Source organism: Carettochelys insculpta, chromosome 21 (genome assembly GCF_033958435.1).
Source record: "Carettochelys insculpta isolate YL-2023 chromosome 21, ASM3395843v1, whole genome shotgun sequence".
NCBI lineage: Eukaryota > Metazoa > Chordata > Testudines > Carettochelyidae > Carettochelys > Carettochelys insculpta.
Genome location: NC_134157.1, coordinates 18630096 through 18647911, shown reverse-complemented (window position 1 = coordinate 18647911; position 17816 = coordinate 18630096). Strand labels below are relative to the sequence as shown.

The 17816-nt window shown below is 42.0% G+C and overlaps 1 protein-coding gene across 6 annotated transcripts; it reads right to left on the bottom strand.

Moving 5' to 3' along the window:
* Positions 1 to 41: 41 nt before the first annotated feature.
* PPP1R26 (protein phosphatase 1 regulatory subunit 26) lies at positions 42 to 16870 on the bottom strand. Of its 6 annotated transcripts, XM_075015198.1 has the most exons (5): positions 16703 to 16870; positions 15263 to 15375; positions 8797 to 12633; positions 4183 to 4300; positions 42 to 1348 (listed from the first exon to the last, which is right to left on the bottom strand). In XM_075015198.1, exons 3-5 carry the CDS (start codon positions 12570 to 12572, stop codon positions 1319 to 1321), a joined length of 3924 nt encoding a protein of 1307 aa, XP_074871299.1. In that variant the 5' UTR covers positions 12573 to 12633; positions 15263 to 15375; positions 16703 to 16870; the 3' UTR covers positions 42 to 1318. The 6 variants fall into 6 exon arrangements, with proteins under 6 accessions (XP_074871299.1, XP_074871294.1, XP_074871297.1 ...); XM_075015193.1 differs by lacking the exons at positions 42 to 1348; positions 4183 to 4300; positions 16703 to 16870 and adding exons at positions 15525 to 15592; positions 15734 to 15814 and having other exon boundaries at positions 6596 to 12633; XM_075015196.1 differs by lacking the exons at positions 42 to 1348; positions 4183 to 4300; positions 16703 to 16870 and adding an exon at positions 16540 to 16555 and having other exon boundaries at positions 6596 to 12633.
* Between the last annotated feature and the right edge of the window lie 946 nt (positions 16871 to 17816).

The following is a 17816-nucleotide window of genomic DNA, read 5'->3' as shown; positions in this document are numbered from 1 at the left end:
CTCAAAAGTTTAGGTTTGGAGATTAATTTTTTTTTAAAGAAATGTAACTGAGAACAGTTTCAATAAATTCCATCTATGGAACACAAGTACATTTCACCAGCGAACTGGAAAAAAAATCAGCATCAGAATTCCAGAGTGAACTTTTATTAGAAAATAAAAGATCCATTAACACAGATTGAATAGGGATAAATGATATTGAGGTGTGCAGGCAGAAACGGTTGCTGAAGCCCTTCAGTAACATGCAGTTACTTATAATTAAGTGGTAGTTCAATTAACATAACTTACAACAAAGATATACATACACTTAACACACTTCTCTTCAATCCCATGTGATCTTTTCAACTCTTGGCTAATGTAGTGCATGGTATTTAAGGATGAATGCATTTCTGAACCTTTGTTGGTTAGACTATTACCAGGATATCTAAACATACCTGTTTTCCAAAACATATTAACCCTTTAAATATTATTAATTTGTTTGTTATTCTGTCCTGTCTCAAGACTATTATTATTCAAACAAGGGCAATAAATCCCCAAAAAATATTTTCTAAAGTTTTATTGCAACAACAGGAATTACACAACCAAAAAACTGTCATATATGCAAACAAAACTCCATTTCAGTGCTAACTTGGCAATGCATTTCTACCTATAGCTCTAAAGAACTTTGTGGGCAAGACACTATCCTAGTTTGAGTATAATACACAGGTAGTATATAACTAGAAGCTATAACAATTTTCGCAAGCTTCTGTCTGAAAAAAATTGATATAATAGATCTGATATCTACTTCCTATAGCAACCTATATTTTTCATAAAATTTTCTTAAGAAAACTTAGCTCTGAATTGGATCATTTTTATAAAACCAAACTGAATTAGAGCATGACATGGCAATGTCTGCAAAAATACAAACCAGGAAAGGTTACTTTGTGTTAACAAGATCAGTAATGAAAAACCTGAAATACGAAAGTGAACAGTAAGTTTGATAAAGGCATGAACACAGAATAAAACATACAAATATATGGTGCCTGATCCAAACCTACTGTTGTTCCAACAGATGTCAAAGAGCTCTGGATGAGACCCAGGGTGTAGTTCCATACAATATTAGTGATCGCAAATACAGAAATATCTGGCAAAATTCCAACTTTATTTATAACCCATCAATAGAGTTGAACAAGTATAATAAAGACTGAAATTTGCACAAAAGGGTTATATTTTCAATATCTATCATATAGCTTCCAAAGAAAAGAGGAAGCAATTTAGAAAATAAAATCAACCCTCTGCTTTCTCATTCACCATGTCTCTTGTAGGATTTCAGGACATGTTTTCATTTCTTCCACTGTTGCCAATTCTTCGTCTGAAATGCAAAGTCAACACAGTGCAGAGTAAACAAGAAAGTTCTCATAGTTTTTCTATTCAGCCCACATTCTCTACAGATGTGATCAGTTTACATACAGGACTGCCTCTTTAAAAACACAAAACTAAACAACAACAAAAACCCCCCACATATTTTCCTGCCCATATCTCTCTCAGTACTTTGTCCACAACTTTAAAATCTCACCTTAAAAATAACGTCTTTTCTCTTTCACCTAACCCATTTTCCTGGTTCTCTTCCACTACACGTTGCCTTGCATGATTTACCTTTAATCCAAACAATATCCCAAAATGTGCTACAAAGATGCTATGCAAAATAAAATCAGATTGTTAACAAAATATGTTTGTGTACCATTAGAAAGTGCTGGAAAATACCCAACTACACATCCCTTCTAGATGAACTAATACAAGTTGCACAACCAACTCATCCTTTTGAGGTAACACAGGCCATGTCTACACTAGCCCCAAACTTCGAAATGGCCATGCAAATGGACATTTCGAAGTTTACTAATGAAGCGCTGAAATACATATTCAGCGCTTCATTAGCATGCGGGCAGCCACGGCACTTCGAAATTGATGCGGCTTGCCGCCGCGCAGCTTGTCCTGATGGGGCTCCTTTTCAAAAGGACCCTGCCTACTTTGAAGTCCCCTTATTCCCATCTGCTCGTAGGAATAAGGGGACTTCGAAGTAGGCGAGGTCCTTTCGAAAAGGAGCCCCGTCTGGATGAGCTGCGTGGCGGCGAGCCGCGTCAATTTCGAAGTGCCGCAGCCGCCCGCATGCTAATGAAGCGCTGAATATGTATTTCAGCGCTTCGTTAGTAAAACTTCGAAATGGCCATTTGCATGGCCATTTCGAAGTTTTTGGCTAGTGTAGACATAGCCACAGTGCTTAGCCCTTCATTTTTAGACTCAAACATCACAATAACTAGGGCATTTGGATACTATTCATGGTAGCTACATCTACACTAGCCCCTTCCTTTCGGAAGGGGCGCAGTAATGAGGGAGTCTGGAAGATGCTAAGGAGGCACTGCTATGAATATGCAGTGCATCATTAGCATAATTGTAGCCATGCACGATCTGAAAGTGCCATTTTCAGAAAGCATGCTGCCTGTGTAGACAGGGGCCTTTCGAAATGACCCACCCCCTCCGCCTTCGAAATCCCTTCTTCCTGAAACCAAATAGGAAGAAGGGGCTTTTGAAGTCTGGGGGGTCCTTTCAAAAAGCCCCCATCTACACAAGCAGCATGCATTCCGAAAGCGTCACTTTCAGATTGTGCATGGCTGCCATTATGCTAATGAGGCACTGCATATTTATAGCAGCGCCTCATTAGCAACTTCTGAACTCCCTCATTACCATGCTCCTTCTGAAAGGGAGGGGCTAGTGAAGACATAAGTGATAAAATCTCTACGTGGAAAGCCTTGAATGGCTGTATCAAACAGCAGAAGAGCTACAAAACTGTCTGCAGAAAGTCTACTAGTGGATTTAAAAACTAGAGCTGGTGTCATTGTGAGATTCAAAATATACATTTTGCAATTTCCATTGCTTTTCAACCCTGAGCAACAAATCAGGCTTCTTGTTTTTTTCTTCAAGCATACAGCATGCTTTCTGAAAGCTCCAAACTTCCTTTCCCACCACCATATTCCTAGATTAAACATACGAATACGATTTAGGTGGGAAAAGTATTTCCATAGGCCTATGAAGAAAACTGCCCACACAAAAATGGTAGACTAGGGCATCTGATTTGTTTTTTACGTATTCACACAGATTTTAGTCTAAACGTTTTAGACTGTATTTGAATATTTATTACAAGGGTGCTGTAGATGCACTTAGCACTAAGCAAAACTGTTTATTTCAGGTGTATAAATTTACATGTTCTCTAAGTGTGACTAATTCAGAATTTACTAGTATAACATTTTCCTCAGTCTCTGGAAACACTTATTCCATATATTTTAAGACAGCCCTGCATTCCTTCTGTAGCCCTGCCATTCACATCTTACAGATCTCTGCCTAGTTGCTTTTAATGAGCCATCCCTGTTGTATTAGCGTCTGAAATATAGTTAATCTTCAGCAGCTTTAGAGGAAGTGATGACTAATGGAAACTGCTGTATTGACACCTTTAAGGATTCAGGTCCTCTGTTTAATAGCAGACTAGGTAAAGAACAGACCTTGTAGGCATGCATATCAACTTTCTTCCTGACTTGGAGGGACCTCCACAGTTGGATTTCATTCATGACCTCTCTAGTGAGTGGTCAAGAAAGGCATTTATTAATGCCATCTGAAATGGTGGCTTTATTAATAGGGACATCTGTACATTAGGAATGGAACTGAGACTTGGCAAATTCATTGCACAACACTCACCAAATGTTAGATACAAGCACCTTAAAATCACAGCTAACCTACAGGCGAAAGCCTCCCTTATTTTATTACAAATCTTCCATATTATCCAGTTTACATGCAACATATATCGTGGCCAACACAGGGCTTGTGTATTTAGCATTTGTAAACCGTGATAATCAATTCTGGTGTCTGAATGCTGCATAAATGCTTTAGTGAAGTCTGCTCTCAAATTCTGTATTAAGTAAGGTAAAGAGATGACTTTTCTACAACCATGGCTCAGGTCCAGTCTAGCCAGCAAAGTCCCCTCCAGATGATTCCTGCTAGGATCAATTTATATGGGCATTAAATATAAGATAGCTAGTAAACTCCAGAGAATATCCATGACAAAGAAGAGGTCCTCTGGATGTTTAAACATTTTAAACTTTGGAACACTAAGGATTAAACAATGAGAAAGGTGAAATTTAACAGCTAAGAATCTACCTGGAATTCTCTCCTTCCATTCTGGATTTTTAAAGTAAGATTTTCACACAGCTGTGTTGGAGACAAAGTTATGTAAGGTTGTATTGTCAATCCAGGGTCAATAGAAGTTCTTAAAGAACTGCAAAACAGCACAAAAAAATGCATCACTAGACAAAGAAACTGACAAAGACCTGCCTTATAATCACTTCTGCTTTAGGCATCCATATATAATTATTTAAAACCTAAATTAGCAGAATTTATGCACCAACTTAAAAATGATGAATAATTACATTTTAAAAATAAATACTTTTCTTTACTTACCTGCCAAGTTCTGAGTTTGTCTATTACAGAGGAAAGAGGGAGCTGTAAATAGCACAAGTATCTAACTGTGGTTTGGGGTCACTGTAACCACAGGAGAGGCACTGCATGGACCTGCCAGTGCACCTTCAATCATCATCTGGAAGTGACACAGATAGGGCTGAGCAGGTTGGTCTGCTCCATGCCCTTCCAGTTTTTGGTGCCAGTAAGGTGCTCCTCATGGCAAGGAAAACAGACATGTAAACCATGTTGGTCTAAGACAACATTGTCTTGCGTGAAGCTGTCACGCAGAGCTCTTTTGTGATCCCAGAGCAGGTTCTGGACGCACATAATCCAGAGTCTCTGAGTCAGTTAATGTCATGTTACTATTCCTTAACTGGGCAGTGCTTATTATTTTACTTTTATTATTCCAGAGACTCAGCTTTATTTTTTGACTAAATGAATAACTGATGCTAACTATACCCAGAATGATGTTTTTGCAAACAGCATGGAAAGAACCCTGGCATGACAGTCTGCATACGGCTGTGGCACCAATACTGAAGACGATGTGGTGTTTAGAATAAAGTTATCAGAGGGGTAACTGTGTTAGTCTGCATCCGCAAAAACAATGAGAAGTCCTGTGGCACTTTATAGACTAATGGATATACTGGAGGTTAAGTTTTCATGGGCAAAGATCCACTTCATTAGATGCATCTGACGAAGTAGGTCTTTGCCCATGAAAGCTTATGCTCCAATATATCTGTTAGAATAAAGTTCTCTCCAAACTAGCTAGTGAGCACTTCTGAAGTTATGGAGGTAGAAAAATTTGAATTCCTGGAACTATAAAACCTTTAGCCCTAACTACCCTCCTCCCAGTACATAGACTCAAACCTAGTCATCCACACCCCAGTGTAAGAAGAAAACCATTTGTCTCTTTCTCTTCCAGCATAGGCAGGCAACTTCACTGCTTCCAAAGCTCAGCAGTGGGCCTGGGCACTAAAAGGAGCGTATGCTGGTACTGGATACTGGAAAAGTACTGGTGGGTAAGGGCAAGTCTACACTAGACCTTACAGTCAACTGCAGATACGCAATTTTAGTTACGACAATTTTAGCTAGTTAGAATCAATGTATCTGCAGTCAACTGTAAGGTCTGTCCTCTCTGATGGAAGTCAATGGGAGTGTTTCTTCCATCGACCTCCCTTACTCCTTGCCAGAGAAGGAGTACAAGGGGTTGACTGCTGAGCCCAGAGAGATTGATTTCGTGTGTCTCCTTGATGTGCGAAATTGAATGCCAAAATATCAACCCTGAATGGGTCGATCTTCCAGGCTAGTGTAGTCAAGCTCTAAGAGTGACTGCTAATCCTAGAAGGTGGGGACCAATCGGGCCCAAGTATCTCAGTGAGGTCTCTACAAATGTTGTCCACTTCCAATCCCACCATCTCTTGTGGACATCTTCCTACCTCCCAAGAAAAAACAGTGTTCCTGCAAAGCTGTCTTCACAAGCTGCTATGGGTGAGAGCAAGCTGAGGAAAGACCCATTCCTTGTCCACAAGCTTAGGGGGAAAAGTGATGCCTATCACTACTTCCCTTGCAGCATAGGAGCATCTGACAACCCTGCTTTCAGTGTAACCATAAGACCTTCTAGAGTTACAGACCCATTTTCACATTGCTCATAGAATTCTCTGAGCTCCGTTCTATACTTCTTCCTATGCTTTGCAGCTTCTCCCCTCTCTCTTTATATTGTTATTAGGAATGTGTGTGTAAACCTCAGATCTTTCAAAATCTGTTTCTGCTTCTTATTCCCACTAGAAACCAAACTCCTGGTGTCATAGCCTTATAATTATGATTTCAGGTACACAGGTGGGAGGAGAAAATGAGCAACTGGAACGAATGAGTATTTAAGGTCCCTGATTTTACTCTCAGTGAAATCCATGGGAGTTCTGCTGCGGTCTTCAAGGAAAGCAGGAATACATTTTTTGTCTAAATCCTGATGACCCAAGCCACCAGAAATCTGTAGGAAGCAGCTCTTGACAATCTGCATTAAAAATAACAATAATAATGGACAGGAACAGAAAGATTTTATTCTGAATCAATCTTTGGATTCAAGATGTTGATACAAACCACTTTGAAATCTTGCTTGTTTCATGGTTCATGATCAGAACCCAATTTATTAAATGTTATAAACTTATGAATTCACACAATTTTTATATACAAATCAAGTTTTCCAATTCTGAAAAAAGTGCTCTTTAAAAATTAGATTAGTTTAAAGCACAAGTTACAAGAAATTGCATCTTAACTGGAAGTGAATTAGTACACCAAGAAAAGTTTCCACCACACACACATCAATCGGGGAAGCAGACACTTTTAAAATCTTAATGTTGGTTTCCTGAAATTTTAATTGAGGAAACAGATTAGGTTATACAGACAGGGCATACAGTGCTTCCCTCCTTGAAATTATTTATATCTTAATGCTAGTAAAGCAATCTGTTTGGAAAACTGCTATTTTAAAATATCATCTTGCATCTCAGTTCCAAATTAAAGGTCCAAATCCTGCTATCAGATTCAGGCAGGCAGAAACGTATGCCTGTACAGACTAATTGCAAGTCTGGGACCTTAGAATAATTTTTTTCCTGGGTGTGCTATTACTAAATTCAAGTTTTTAGTGACCTAATGCAAATATTTAATCTAAAAATCAAACATTCCCAGGCAATAAGATGTCAGATGACCACTATTAAAATCTTTTTAAGTGTAACTGCACAATAGTATAAAACACACAAAAGATGTCTCGACATAAAGACGACTGTTTCTGCTTTAGAACAACATAACTAGTTCTACACTATTCTATGCCATAGTCTGCCACTTCTCTGCAAGATCAGTGCAGATAGGAGGATGAAATACAATACTACATGCATTCTTGACTGCTTTTGCCTAACTCCAGAAAATTCAGGCCAGGCTGTTGAAGTAAATGGATGCGTGGTAGACAGAGATTTGGAAGAGGTTAGCCATTTTAAAAGACCACTTTATCATGGAAATGCTACATCTAACTGATAACGAGAGAGTGGCTTGACAAAGGGTTTCACAACCACAAAGTGGAAATGAACTCACTAAATGTTTGAATTCACATATTTCTGTTATTTCAGTGCGAGTACATGTGTGAGGTACTCTTAATCCAAAATAAGTGTCCCAGTGAAAAGACAATCACCCCTGATTGTTACTCTGGATGGAATGATGGTGTGAGGGGTGAACAGAGTAGGAACCTGAAAATACCCTAAGATCTCACTCAAACACCTGCTAGACAAAGCTATTAAGCAAGCATTTACTATGGCAAGCCTAGGTTCTCTCCATTGCATGGAGCAGCAAAATGGGATCACATTTTTGCAGAGAAGCATCCTGTAGAAAACCACTGTTAAAATCTCTTCACAAGACACGCCAATGTAACATAATTTTGAAGGCCAAAACTTAGATTAAGGAATGCCTATGGAATTATTTTGGCCTGGCATATTTCAGCAACCTGTAGATCTAGTGCAGTCCAATAAAGTAATGGTATTAGAATGAACATATAGAAGCAAGGAGCCACATCACTTTAGTGAACTGCAATTGTGCTTTGAAGCATCTTTTTCCAGGAAGTTATCAGATTGTTCAGAAGATAAAAGGAAGTGAAGCCCCTAAAAGATTGCTCCACACCATGTTCCTGAACTTGCTGCTGAATCTACAAGGACAGACCCTTGCATCTGCATGGAGCTACATTGATTTCAGTGGGCCTGTGTTAGTTTGCCATGGTCCAGCAGAGCAGTTCTAACTTTAAGATCAGAACCTAAGTGGCAAATGGCTACAAGAAGCTGTTCTAACATCATTCCAATTCCATGAAACGTCAGAGTATGTGCTTCAATATCTGTAATATTCCTAATCAACTACCCTTGTTTTCTAAGATCTCTTACAACTGGCCAATACATTACATGGATACAGACAGGCTCACTTTCAAAATATGTATGTTCCGATGCACCATGTAATTTATTTTAAAGCATCATTAGCCATGCTGTTGTTTTAGCTATGACAATTACATGGTAAATACAGCATCTTTTGTAACGCATGCCCTAAAAATCATTATAAAAATATTTCCGTAAAGCACTTTAAATAATTTACAAAAGTCTACAAAAAATTAAACATTTATATCCATGATACACCTGTTAAATAGGATTTTTTCACATTAGTGTATACATGATATATATAGATCAGTTTCTTTCATCTTCTTCCTTCTACTCTCTAGTTTTATCAAGATATTTACAAGGATAGGTATTTTCTTAAAAGACTGAATGTTATTATAAAAGAAGTACTTACAAATCTGACCCTTTGCTTTTCACCACGGAACTTGTGCATCCTTCTACAGCTATGTCACTAAATTCTGCAGACCTTCTGTCTAAAGCTTCCTGAACTTGGTCCTCTTTATAATCAGCTTCCCTGCTTTGGTCGGCTAACATTTTCCCCTCCAAACTAGGTTTAGATACACTAATTTCTTCCTGCCTGTTGCTGTCCTGATGTGTCTCTCCTTCCTCTTCCTTAGTCTGTATGTTTTGGCTCTCAACATTTAATGCATCAGTGCTAACTTTGTCCCCGTTTACTGAGTCTGGGATGGGTTCCTGTAATGGGGGATCTGGAACTGACTCTGAGCTGCAATGCATCGGGTTGTCTTCCAAAGTGTTCTCCTTTCTGTAACTATCTATTTCAGTTTTAACATGCAAAAGATCAACCTCCAGTTTTTCACAGGTCTCTGCTATAGGGAGACTAGTCTCATCTACTATGAGGCTCTGAGCAAAACTTGCTTCTTTTATTTCTGTCTTTTCTTCTCCACCAATGTTCCCATTTTCCATCAAGTCTCCACTTTTCTGCTCAAGCGCACAAACATTTGAGAGAGCTGCAGCAGTCTTTAATGTGCTGCTATGGGGAAGAGAAAGTTCTACAGTTTGCCTTTTGTTTAAAAGCAAAGATTTCTTCCTCTCACGAGCATATTTCAGACCAGCTATAAATTTGCTGGAAATTTTTAACTGAAAGGGGCTATTTCTTTTGGAATTAGATTTAGCATTAAAGTAATTTTGCAATTTACGCCCACCACCTTTGCTGTTTGCAGATGGAAGGCTTTTCTGCTTAGGCTCCCTCGTACTCTTTTTACCTAAGGAATTTCCTTTTACAGATAAACCACCAGTAGATACACCTTTAGTCCATTCTGTTCCTTGCTCAGCCTTCAACTCCACAGTAGTATGGAGGTAGACATTCTCCGTGTAGGATGCACACTTCCCACCATCATGAATTATTGCACTTTTTCCTACAGTTCTCTGAGAGCTTTTCAATTCACTTGTTTGCCGAGATACCTTTTTAGTTTTTTTATTCTGACCAGATAACGTATCAGTCTCATTTTCCGTTAGCTGATGCTTTGCTTTTCCTTTATTTGCACGTGGTTTGGTAACTCTCAATGGGCCAGCAGTTAAGCTATCCCTCCGTGCTTCCATATTGCTCACAGAGTCTTTAGCTTTTTCTGCCAAAAATTTCCTAATTTCTTGTTCAATGCTGTCATCACTATCTACAGAACTGCTGTCATCTGCTGCTAAAGTAGCAGTCAAAGAACATCTTTTATTTTTAGCTTCCTCCAGGTTATTCTGGTTGGAAATGGGCTTAGGTTTACATTCTTCTTTAAACTGCAATGTAAACTGCAAGTCATTTATACCTTCTGGTCTTCCCATTGACAGCTTGCCATTGACACTGTTCTGGGGATTTCTTACCACATTTTCTTTAATATCTTTACGTGATTTTGAAAGGCAGCTTTTCAGCAGGATTGGACTTGTAGATTTCCAGTCCTTTGGCTGGGCACTACTAAGTTCATCCAAAAGCTGGGTTTCTGTGTCACCAAATCTTACTTTTTTCTTGCACTGGATTTTTTGGTCTTTGGACTTTTTCTTTAGTTTCCTCTTGGACCGTAAGAGGTCTTTAATAGCACTATCAAGATCTTCATCACTGTCCAGAGAACTGCTCTTGTCATCTGTTGTACCATCTCTCTCTTGAGCTTGCACTGTATTTTTTATCAGTTCTCTTGTGTTATCGTGAATCTGCAATAAACTGTCTGCAAAGTCTAAAGCCACCATATGCTTGTCAACAAGCCCAGTTAATTCTGTAGAGATCAGCTGCTGATTTGTTTCTTCACAGGCTTTTCTATGACTGCTCTGGCCACTCCCATCTTGCAAAACTTGGATTTTGGGGCTATCACCATGACCTGTTTGGGAACACACCATCTCCATCCCTTCTGTTTTATTGTCTATGGTCTGTTTTGCTACTTTGCTTTCTGCTTTAAGTCTCCTTTTACGACTCAAAGATAGATTCAATGTTTTAGGGAGGGAAGGTTCAAGACCGCCAATTATGCTGTTAGGCTTAGAAGGCAAAGGTCTTTGAACGGAATGAGACAAATTGTCAGGTTTTGTTACAAGACTTTGTGACTGCGCCTTGAGAGCCAAAAAAGCCCTGATTTCTTGCTCTATGCTATCATCGCTGTCCACAGGGCTGTTGTCACTTTCGCAGTGGGAGGAAGGTGTGCTTTGGGGATAAAAGTAAGGGTTGGCTGCAAGCGGCTTTTCCTCACTTTCCATTTGAAGTGGAATTATTGTTTTTGAAATGTCAAGGATAGCTTCCGCACACATCAGTTCTGCTGCTGTGTCTGCCCTGCATGAAGCCTGCAATGTGAGCTCACATTTGGGATTTTTGTTTACCGGAGATGCACATCTCCTGGCTTTTTTCAGAGGCTTAAAGAGTTTGTTAAATTCATTGCCAGTGCCTTTCAATGGGGTAGATTTTGTACTACTCTCTCTCCTCTTGCTGCCTGAAGTTTTTTTATGGTCTTCTGCCAAAGCACTTTTTGATGAGCTTATGGCTAGGCTTTCAGAAATGTTCGCCACGCCTTTTTGCAAGTCTGTCATAGAATTTGCCTCTTTCTTGAATTTCTCCAGCTGATAAAGCTGAATGGCCTCTTCAATTCCATCATCACTACTTGAATCAGACAAGTGTGTGCTTTCAAGTATTTGTTCCCCTCCAGTTTTGTAGAAATTTCTTTTGCCTTCACTTTCTTTATTTCGCTCTGCAACCCATGGTTGGCTAGTGGCTCTAATTTTAAAACGTGCTTGGTTTGCTTTACTGAAATCACATGGCTCTTCATTGATTTTAGACTTCAGACATTTACATTGTACATTGGTCTTCCTCAGCTTGGGCTGGTGACTTAAAAGGAGTGCTTTGCATCCTGGCTTTAAAGTACTGCGGTTTCCTTTGTTAGCTGATTCTTTGTTACATTTAAACATAGATTTTACTTGAGTCTCTCTCTGGTCGAGTTTTTTATCCTCCACAATTACACACTTGTTAGTTTCTTGCCGTTTCTTTTCATTCAAGAACTGTACAATTTCAGCATGTATGCTCTGTTCAAAAGAGTCATCGCTGCTGATGCTTACAGGTGAAGCAGACCGTAGCTTTTCACAGATTCCCAAGTGGTCAGAAATGAAGCCCTCAGTTACCATTTCAGCTTTAAATTTCATAGGGAGTAGATTACTAGTCACCTTGTTCTGTGAGAGTTCCCTTTTGACCCTGTGGTCTCTTTCTGTCCTATCTGAACACTCTGTATTGCCTGGCAATGGCTTGATACTCTTGCTTTTCTTTTTCAAGTACTCTTGAATGGCTTCCTCTATGTCTCGGTCAACAGAATCGTCACTATCAGAATTTAACAGGAGGTTCCCAAACTCTGAACTGGCTTCCACTTCTGTGCCATCAGAGTCAGCAGGGCAACTATGCTTGGCATATTTGGTGTGCTGTTGCAGCACCCTCGTGCGAGGTGTAAGTCTGTTGCCTCCTTTTTCTCCCTTTCGTTTTTTGTGTGGAATACAATCATAATCATTGTTCATACCCAGGGAAGACTCTTGATTTTGCAGGTTGTTTATAATCATCTGAACTTTTGCACTTACAGATGCTCTAGTAACATCCTCTTCAGATTCAGAGAAGCAAACAGGGTATCTACAACTCCTCGACTGTCCGAATGTCTCCCATTTTGTCTGCAGAGCTATCAAGGGAGAAGGATTCATAAGAAACATTCTAGCAGGCAAAGGAGTCGTCTGCCAAAGAACTGTTTTTCAGCCTGGTCTCTCTTCCATCCTAAGGAAAAAGAAAAATAATACGTATATATTGTATATAATGTAAAATATATAAACACAACTTAGATTACCACACGATATTTGATGATGTAACTCATATGTTACTAATGTCCAGTACTCTTGTTACACCAGTTATTCACAGAAGTTGCTCTTCAATTTCATTTAAATGCCAATCCTATGATGAGCACTATTTAAAAAGGAGATAAAACTCAGACACTGACCATTTGCAGTCATTAAAGATCTGCTGGTACTCTGGTTCTAGCAATAGTCCAATCCAGCTAATTAAACTATAGCTACTTAAAACTTTTCCTGTCCTTTGAACATTGTATTCTTTGATTCTAATTCTAAATTGCTGGGGATTGGAAAAAGCTGTCAAGGTGAGCTACAGCTGTATTTTAGGGATGGGTAAGAAGGACTGTTTATATGGGGAGAAGTGCACCATTTTATTAATTCTACAAAGAAGCGGAGACAAGAAAATTTTTAAAATATAAGAGAAACTTTCATACTGGAACAGACTTAGGGGAAAAACTACAGTGTATTCTACTAATGTCTGTCTGCATTTTCGCTGCCATCATTATTATGTTTAAGTAATTTCATACATCCATAACCTGGTTTCATAATCTGTTTGGTTGTGCAGGGATATCATTTATGATTATATTTTCACTAATGACTGTAACCTTGCTTTAGCAATATGACTTCACTGCAGGATCAAGTCCTTTTCTAAATACAAATCTTCAATAGCCAGTAAAAGTGGGAAGAAGGTTATGAACAATAGGGGCCTGTTCTCTTAATACTTGACAGACACCGTGTGAAAAATAGACCTCATCCAAGACCTTACACGGGACTCAAGGGCACAGGGTTCTGATTGTAGGCACCAGTTTGCAGGGTCAAGACATTATTTTGCTAGCTCAAGGCATACTGCTACCAACCTCCATGTTCTGCCAAAACACTGCTGTGCTGGAGCCATTCCAAAACTCTGACATTCAGTCATCCCCACAAACATAATGGTTCTCAGTCACCGCATGGTATCATACTGCATAGATTATAAAACCAAGCTTCCACCTTTGAATTTCTTCCAATCTAACTTTTTTTAGTCACATTATTCAGAAAGATGTTTTTGAACCCTTTTAATTAGTGGAAGTATATTTTCTTTGAAAATTATTTCAGTTCTAGAATTTTTAAAACAAAGCATATATATATATATTTTTTTTTTTACCTCTCATGTAAAAGTTATGGACAAGTGGGTATTAAAATATGGTGGAAAGGATGCCTGTTTACTTCTATCAGGCATTTGGAGTGTTAAGAATGAAAAAGAATCAGAAGTTTGCTATATATTGTCATTTCTGCCAAACCTGTTCTTTGACCTAGTGGTAGGGGGGTCAACTTTAATGTCATTTTAACAGCAACCTGGGTCATTGTTCAAATCCCACCAGTCTAGAAAGATTCACCCCAGTCTTACATGATTTTCCACCACAGAAAGTCCACAGGAGTTAATGTATCTGCTGCTCTTTTGTCCTTTATCTCCCTGCCATAAGATTTTGGCATAGAACATTCTCATCCAAGACTTTGGCACTAGACATCGATTACTGTTTTCCCATGATAATCAGTTTTAGAGCACTGCTCTTGTTGTATAATTTAATTTTTAAGGGTATTGATTAAGATTTCTTTCTTAAAAAAGAAAAAAGAAAAAAAACCTATCTTCGACCTTTCAAGTGTCAAGCAATTATTAACGACCAGTGAACCAATTAATCGGTCATTACTTAGTAGCATCATAGAAGGCTTTACTTGCCACTTGTACTACAGTGAGGATCACTGTTATAAGAATGTAGATGATTAAATATTTTCTAAGTTTTCTAAAATATAGTTTACAGTATACTTCATAAAAACTAGAAAGGCTTTCAAACACTGATGATAAATTAAACAATCATATTAAGAGCGAGAAAAAAACCAGAACCCAGAGTTAGTTACCCCAGTAATGCATTCACAATACATTTAAGCTTTTGACTCTGTATACATGACATCTCTGTCTGTTACCCTATTATAACTTCTCCCTTTCCAAAATAGTGGATGTCTTAATTTCCTGAATAGCATGAGATAATTGGCATACTGAAAATTCACAGCTATCCATAGAGGATGGGGTTTAAATTTTGTGTCATGTTATCTACCCATAGCTCACCGGACCACAGCTAATCATTTAATAGCAGCTGTGGGAACAAATTGCATGCCACTAAGTTAAATCAATAGCCTACATATAACAACTACATTCAACACCTTTATGGACAAAAGATCCCAAATTACTTACGAAGAGTATACACAGCTATCACTTTAACAACCCTTGAAATGCAGCCACTTCTAAGGAGGAATGTCACATGTATTTAATGCTACAGAGTAATGTACCATAATAATTTAAGACAGCAAGTGAAGAATACTGCACCCAAACATAAGCAAAGAGACTTTAGGAGGTAGTAAAAGTTATCAAAGTGGAATATGGCCAAAACATTAAAGTTAGCATCCTGACCCCTGCTGAGTTGGCAGGGACCAGAAGGGGACACAGTGCTCTTTAGAGTTCACTGACTTTCCACACAGTCTTCAGCAGTTTGCTGAAACTGGACACAGTGACAGCCACCCACCTCAGTAAAAGGCTTTGAGAACAGCAGTTGAAAACTCTGATTGCTGCAAATGAACAGTGCCCCAGGACCTTCAGTGCCCAAGCAAACGGCCAAGCATGCTGAGTTTCACCTTCCTAAAGGAGATGCCCATCATGACACATCAAAGCATTAGTCTTTCCCCTACCTCACATTGGCCTCTACCTTCACACACACCCTCTCCCCGGCTCCCCTGGACCCCAACCCAGAAATGGTTTCAGCTCAAGCCCTTGACTTCTACACTCACACATGGGTACCACCACCAACTTCCTGGGCCACAATCTCTAGTCCAGTGGTTCCCAACCTGGGGTATTGCTGGGAGTCCATGAAAAAAAAAAAAAATGAAATAACAACAGGAAATACATTTTAAATAAATAATTATTGTTAAATTAAATCTCTTCCAATAACATTATTAATGGTTGTCCAAAATCTATGCTGTGGTTTCTTTTAGTTTACCGAAGCATGCAGAGTGGCTAGAATTGGTTTTGATGAGAGTCCACAAATAGTTTGGGGGGGGATGTTTGGGTGGGCCGCACTAGTGAAAAGGTTGGGAACCACTGCTCTAGTCTGCTCCAGAGACACCTAGGCTGCCATCCCTAGGGACTGCTCCCCGCAGTCCAGCCTCAGCCACCTCAGCCTGTCACTAACCCAATCTCCTCACCTCAGCGACCCTGACATGTCACCCCCAGGAGCCCAGCTTGTCATCCCGCGCAAGCCCCGTCTTCTGGATCCCAGCCCATCCCCCCTCATGGAGCCCCCCGGAGCTTCCATATTTCTGCCTGTCACCCCAAAAGCCCTGCTCCCCATCTTCCAGCCCATCCCCCGCTCAGTGATCCAGTCCCCTCTATGGAGCCCTCCACAGCCCTCTCCCCCTGTGAGCCCTCCCAACCCCCACCCGGCACCCCCAGGGAGCCCCCCCCCGCCTCCCAGTCCGTCACCCCCAGGAGTCCCCCACCCCCTGTGAGCCCTCCCAACCCCCACCCGGCACCCCTAGGGAGCCCCCCCCCGCCTCCCAGCCCGTCACCCCCCTTCATCCCGGCCCATCACCCGCTCACTGACTTAGTCACCCCCCGGGAGAACCAAACCCGTCACCTCCTGCGAGTCCCCCCCGCCCAGCGCCCCCCAGCCCGGCACCCCTGCGAGTCCCCTCCGCCCGGCACCCCAGGGAGCCCCCTACGCCCCCCAGGGCCCCGCCCCCAGGAACCCGGCCCCTCCCCCCAGGAGCCCGGGCCTTAACCGTCCCCGAGAGCCCGGCCCCTCACCGCCCTGGGCCGCGCCCCGGCGCCCACAGCTTCCCGGCCGCCAGCCCGAGGCCCGGGCCTGGTCCGGCCCCTCGGCTCCGGCCCCGGCCTGGCCGCCTCGGCTCTCCTGGGCCTGGCCGCGCCGCGGGAGCCTCGGCATCTCCCCGCCGCGCTGGCCGCTCACCTGCCGCCAGGCCCGGCGCTGGGCGGGCGAGCGGAGCGGGCCCCGGCCGCGGCTCCCGCCTGCTCCGGCCGCTGCCCGCCGAGCTGGTGCAGGGGCGGGCGCCGGGCGGCGCTTCCTCCCCTGGCCCCGGGGAGCGGGGGGCATGCGCCGCAGGGCTCCGCCGGGGGAGGGGGCGGCCTGGCCCGGCCCCCCCCGGGATCGGGCCCCGCAGGAGGAGGGGGTGGAACCGGCTTCGTCTCCTTCATCGCCGCCCCAGGGCTCAGCGAGCGGCTCCTAAACCCCCGCGGCGCCCGGGCGCGGCAGGTGACGCGGCAGCCTTTGTTCGCGGGCGGGTCTCACGAGCCCCAGCTCCCCCTTGTCCCCTTCCCCAGAATCGGGCCCCTTATCTAGGCTCCGAGGCGGGAAGGGACCCGCATGCGGGACCCCCACGAGCCCGAAGACTCCCCCGGGTGCCTATTGTCCCTGGCCAACGGGGCTCGCTGGAGCTTGCCAGGTACTGGCTCTCCAGGTTCCTTCCCTGCACCTTGGCTGCTACCTGGGTGAGGTTCCCTCACTGCAGGTGCCCCATGCTGGGAACGAGCGCTGGGCCTGCCTGCTGCCCCTCTGTACGGTAGGATGGCATCCAAAGGCGTCCTGCTTGTCCTGACACCAGCACCTCAATGGTGGGGTTAATCTGTGGACAGGCACAGACCCCCAGATGCTGCCCGTTTCCATAGAAACAAATTCCTACCAAAAGGAAAAAAAAATAATCCCAAACCCTCTTTTTTTAAAGAGTTAACATGAGGTCAACTCAGTTAAGGCATTTGGGGCCTGCTCCTCCTGTCAACTCCCTGATCTTAACAGAGTCCTTTAGCTCAAGTTAACTTCCCATCTAGCTCTGTGGATATATCTGAGTCTTTTCCACACCATCTGCCATCTCCTATTTAACTCACTGAAACAACCAGACAGAATTACCACTCCTTCTAGTAGCAGACCGCTCATAATGAGGACTGTAGGTTCCTTTTTCTTAGTGGTGCAAGAACACTATTGTTGCAATGACAGTGCTGCTTCAAGATAGTATTTATAGCCCCCTTAGTTCATTTTAGGTCCTGCATTGTTATGCAGGCCTAAAAAA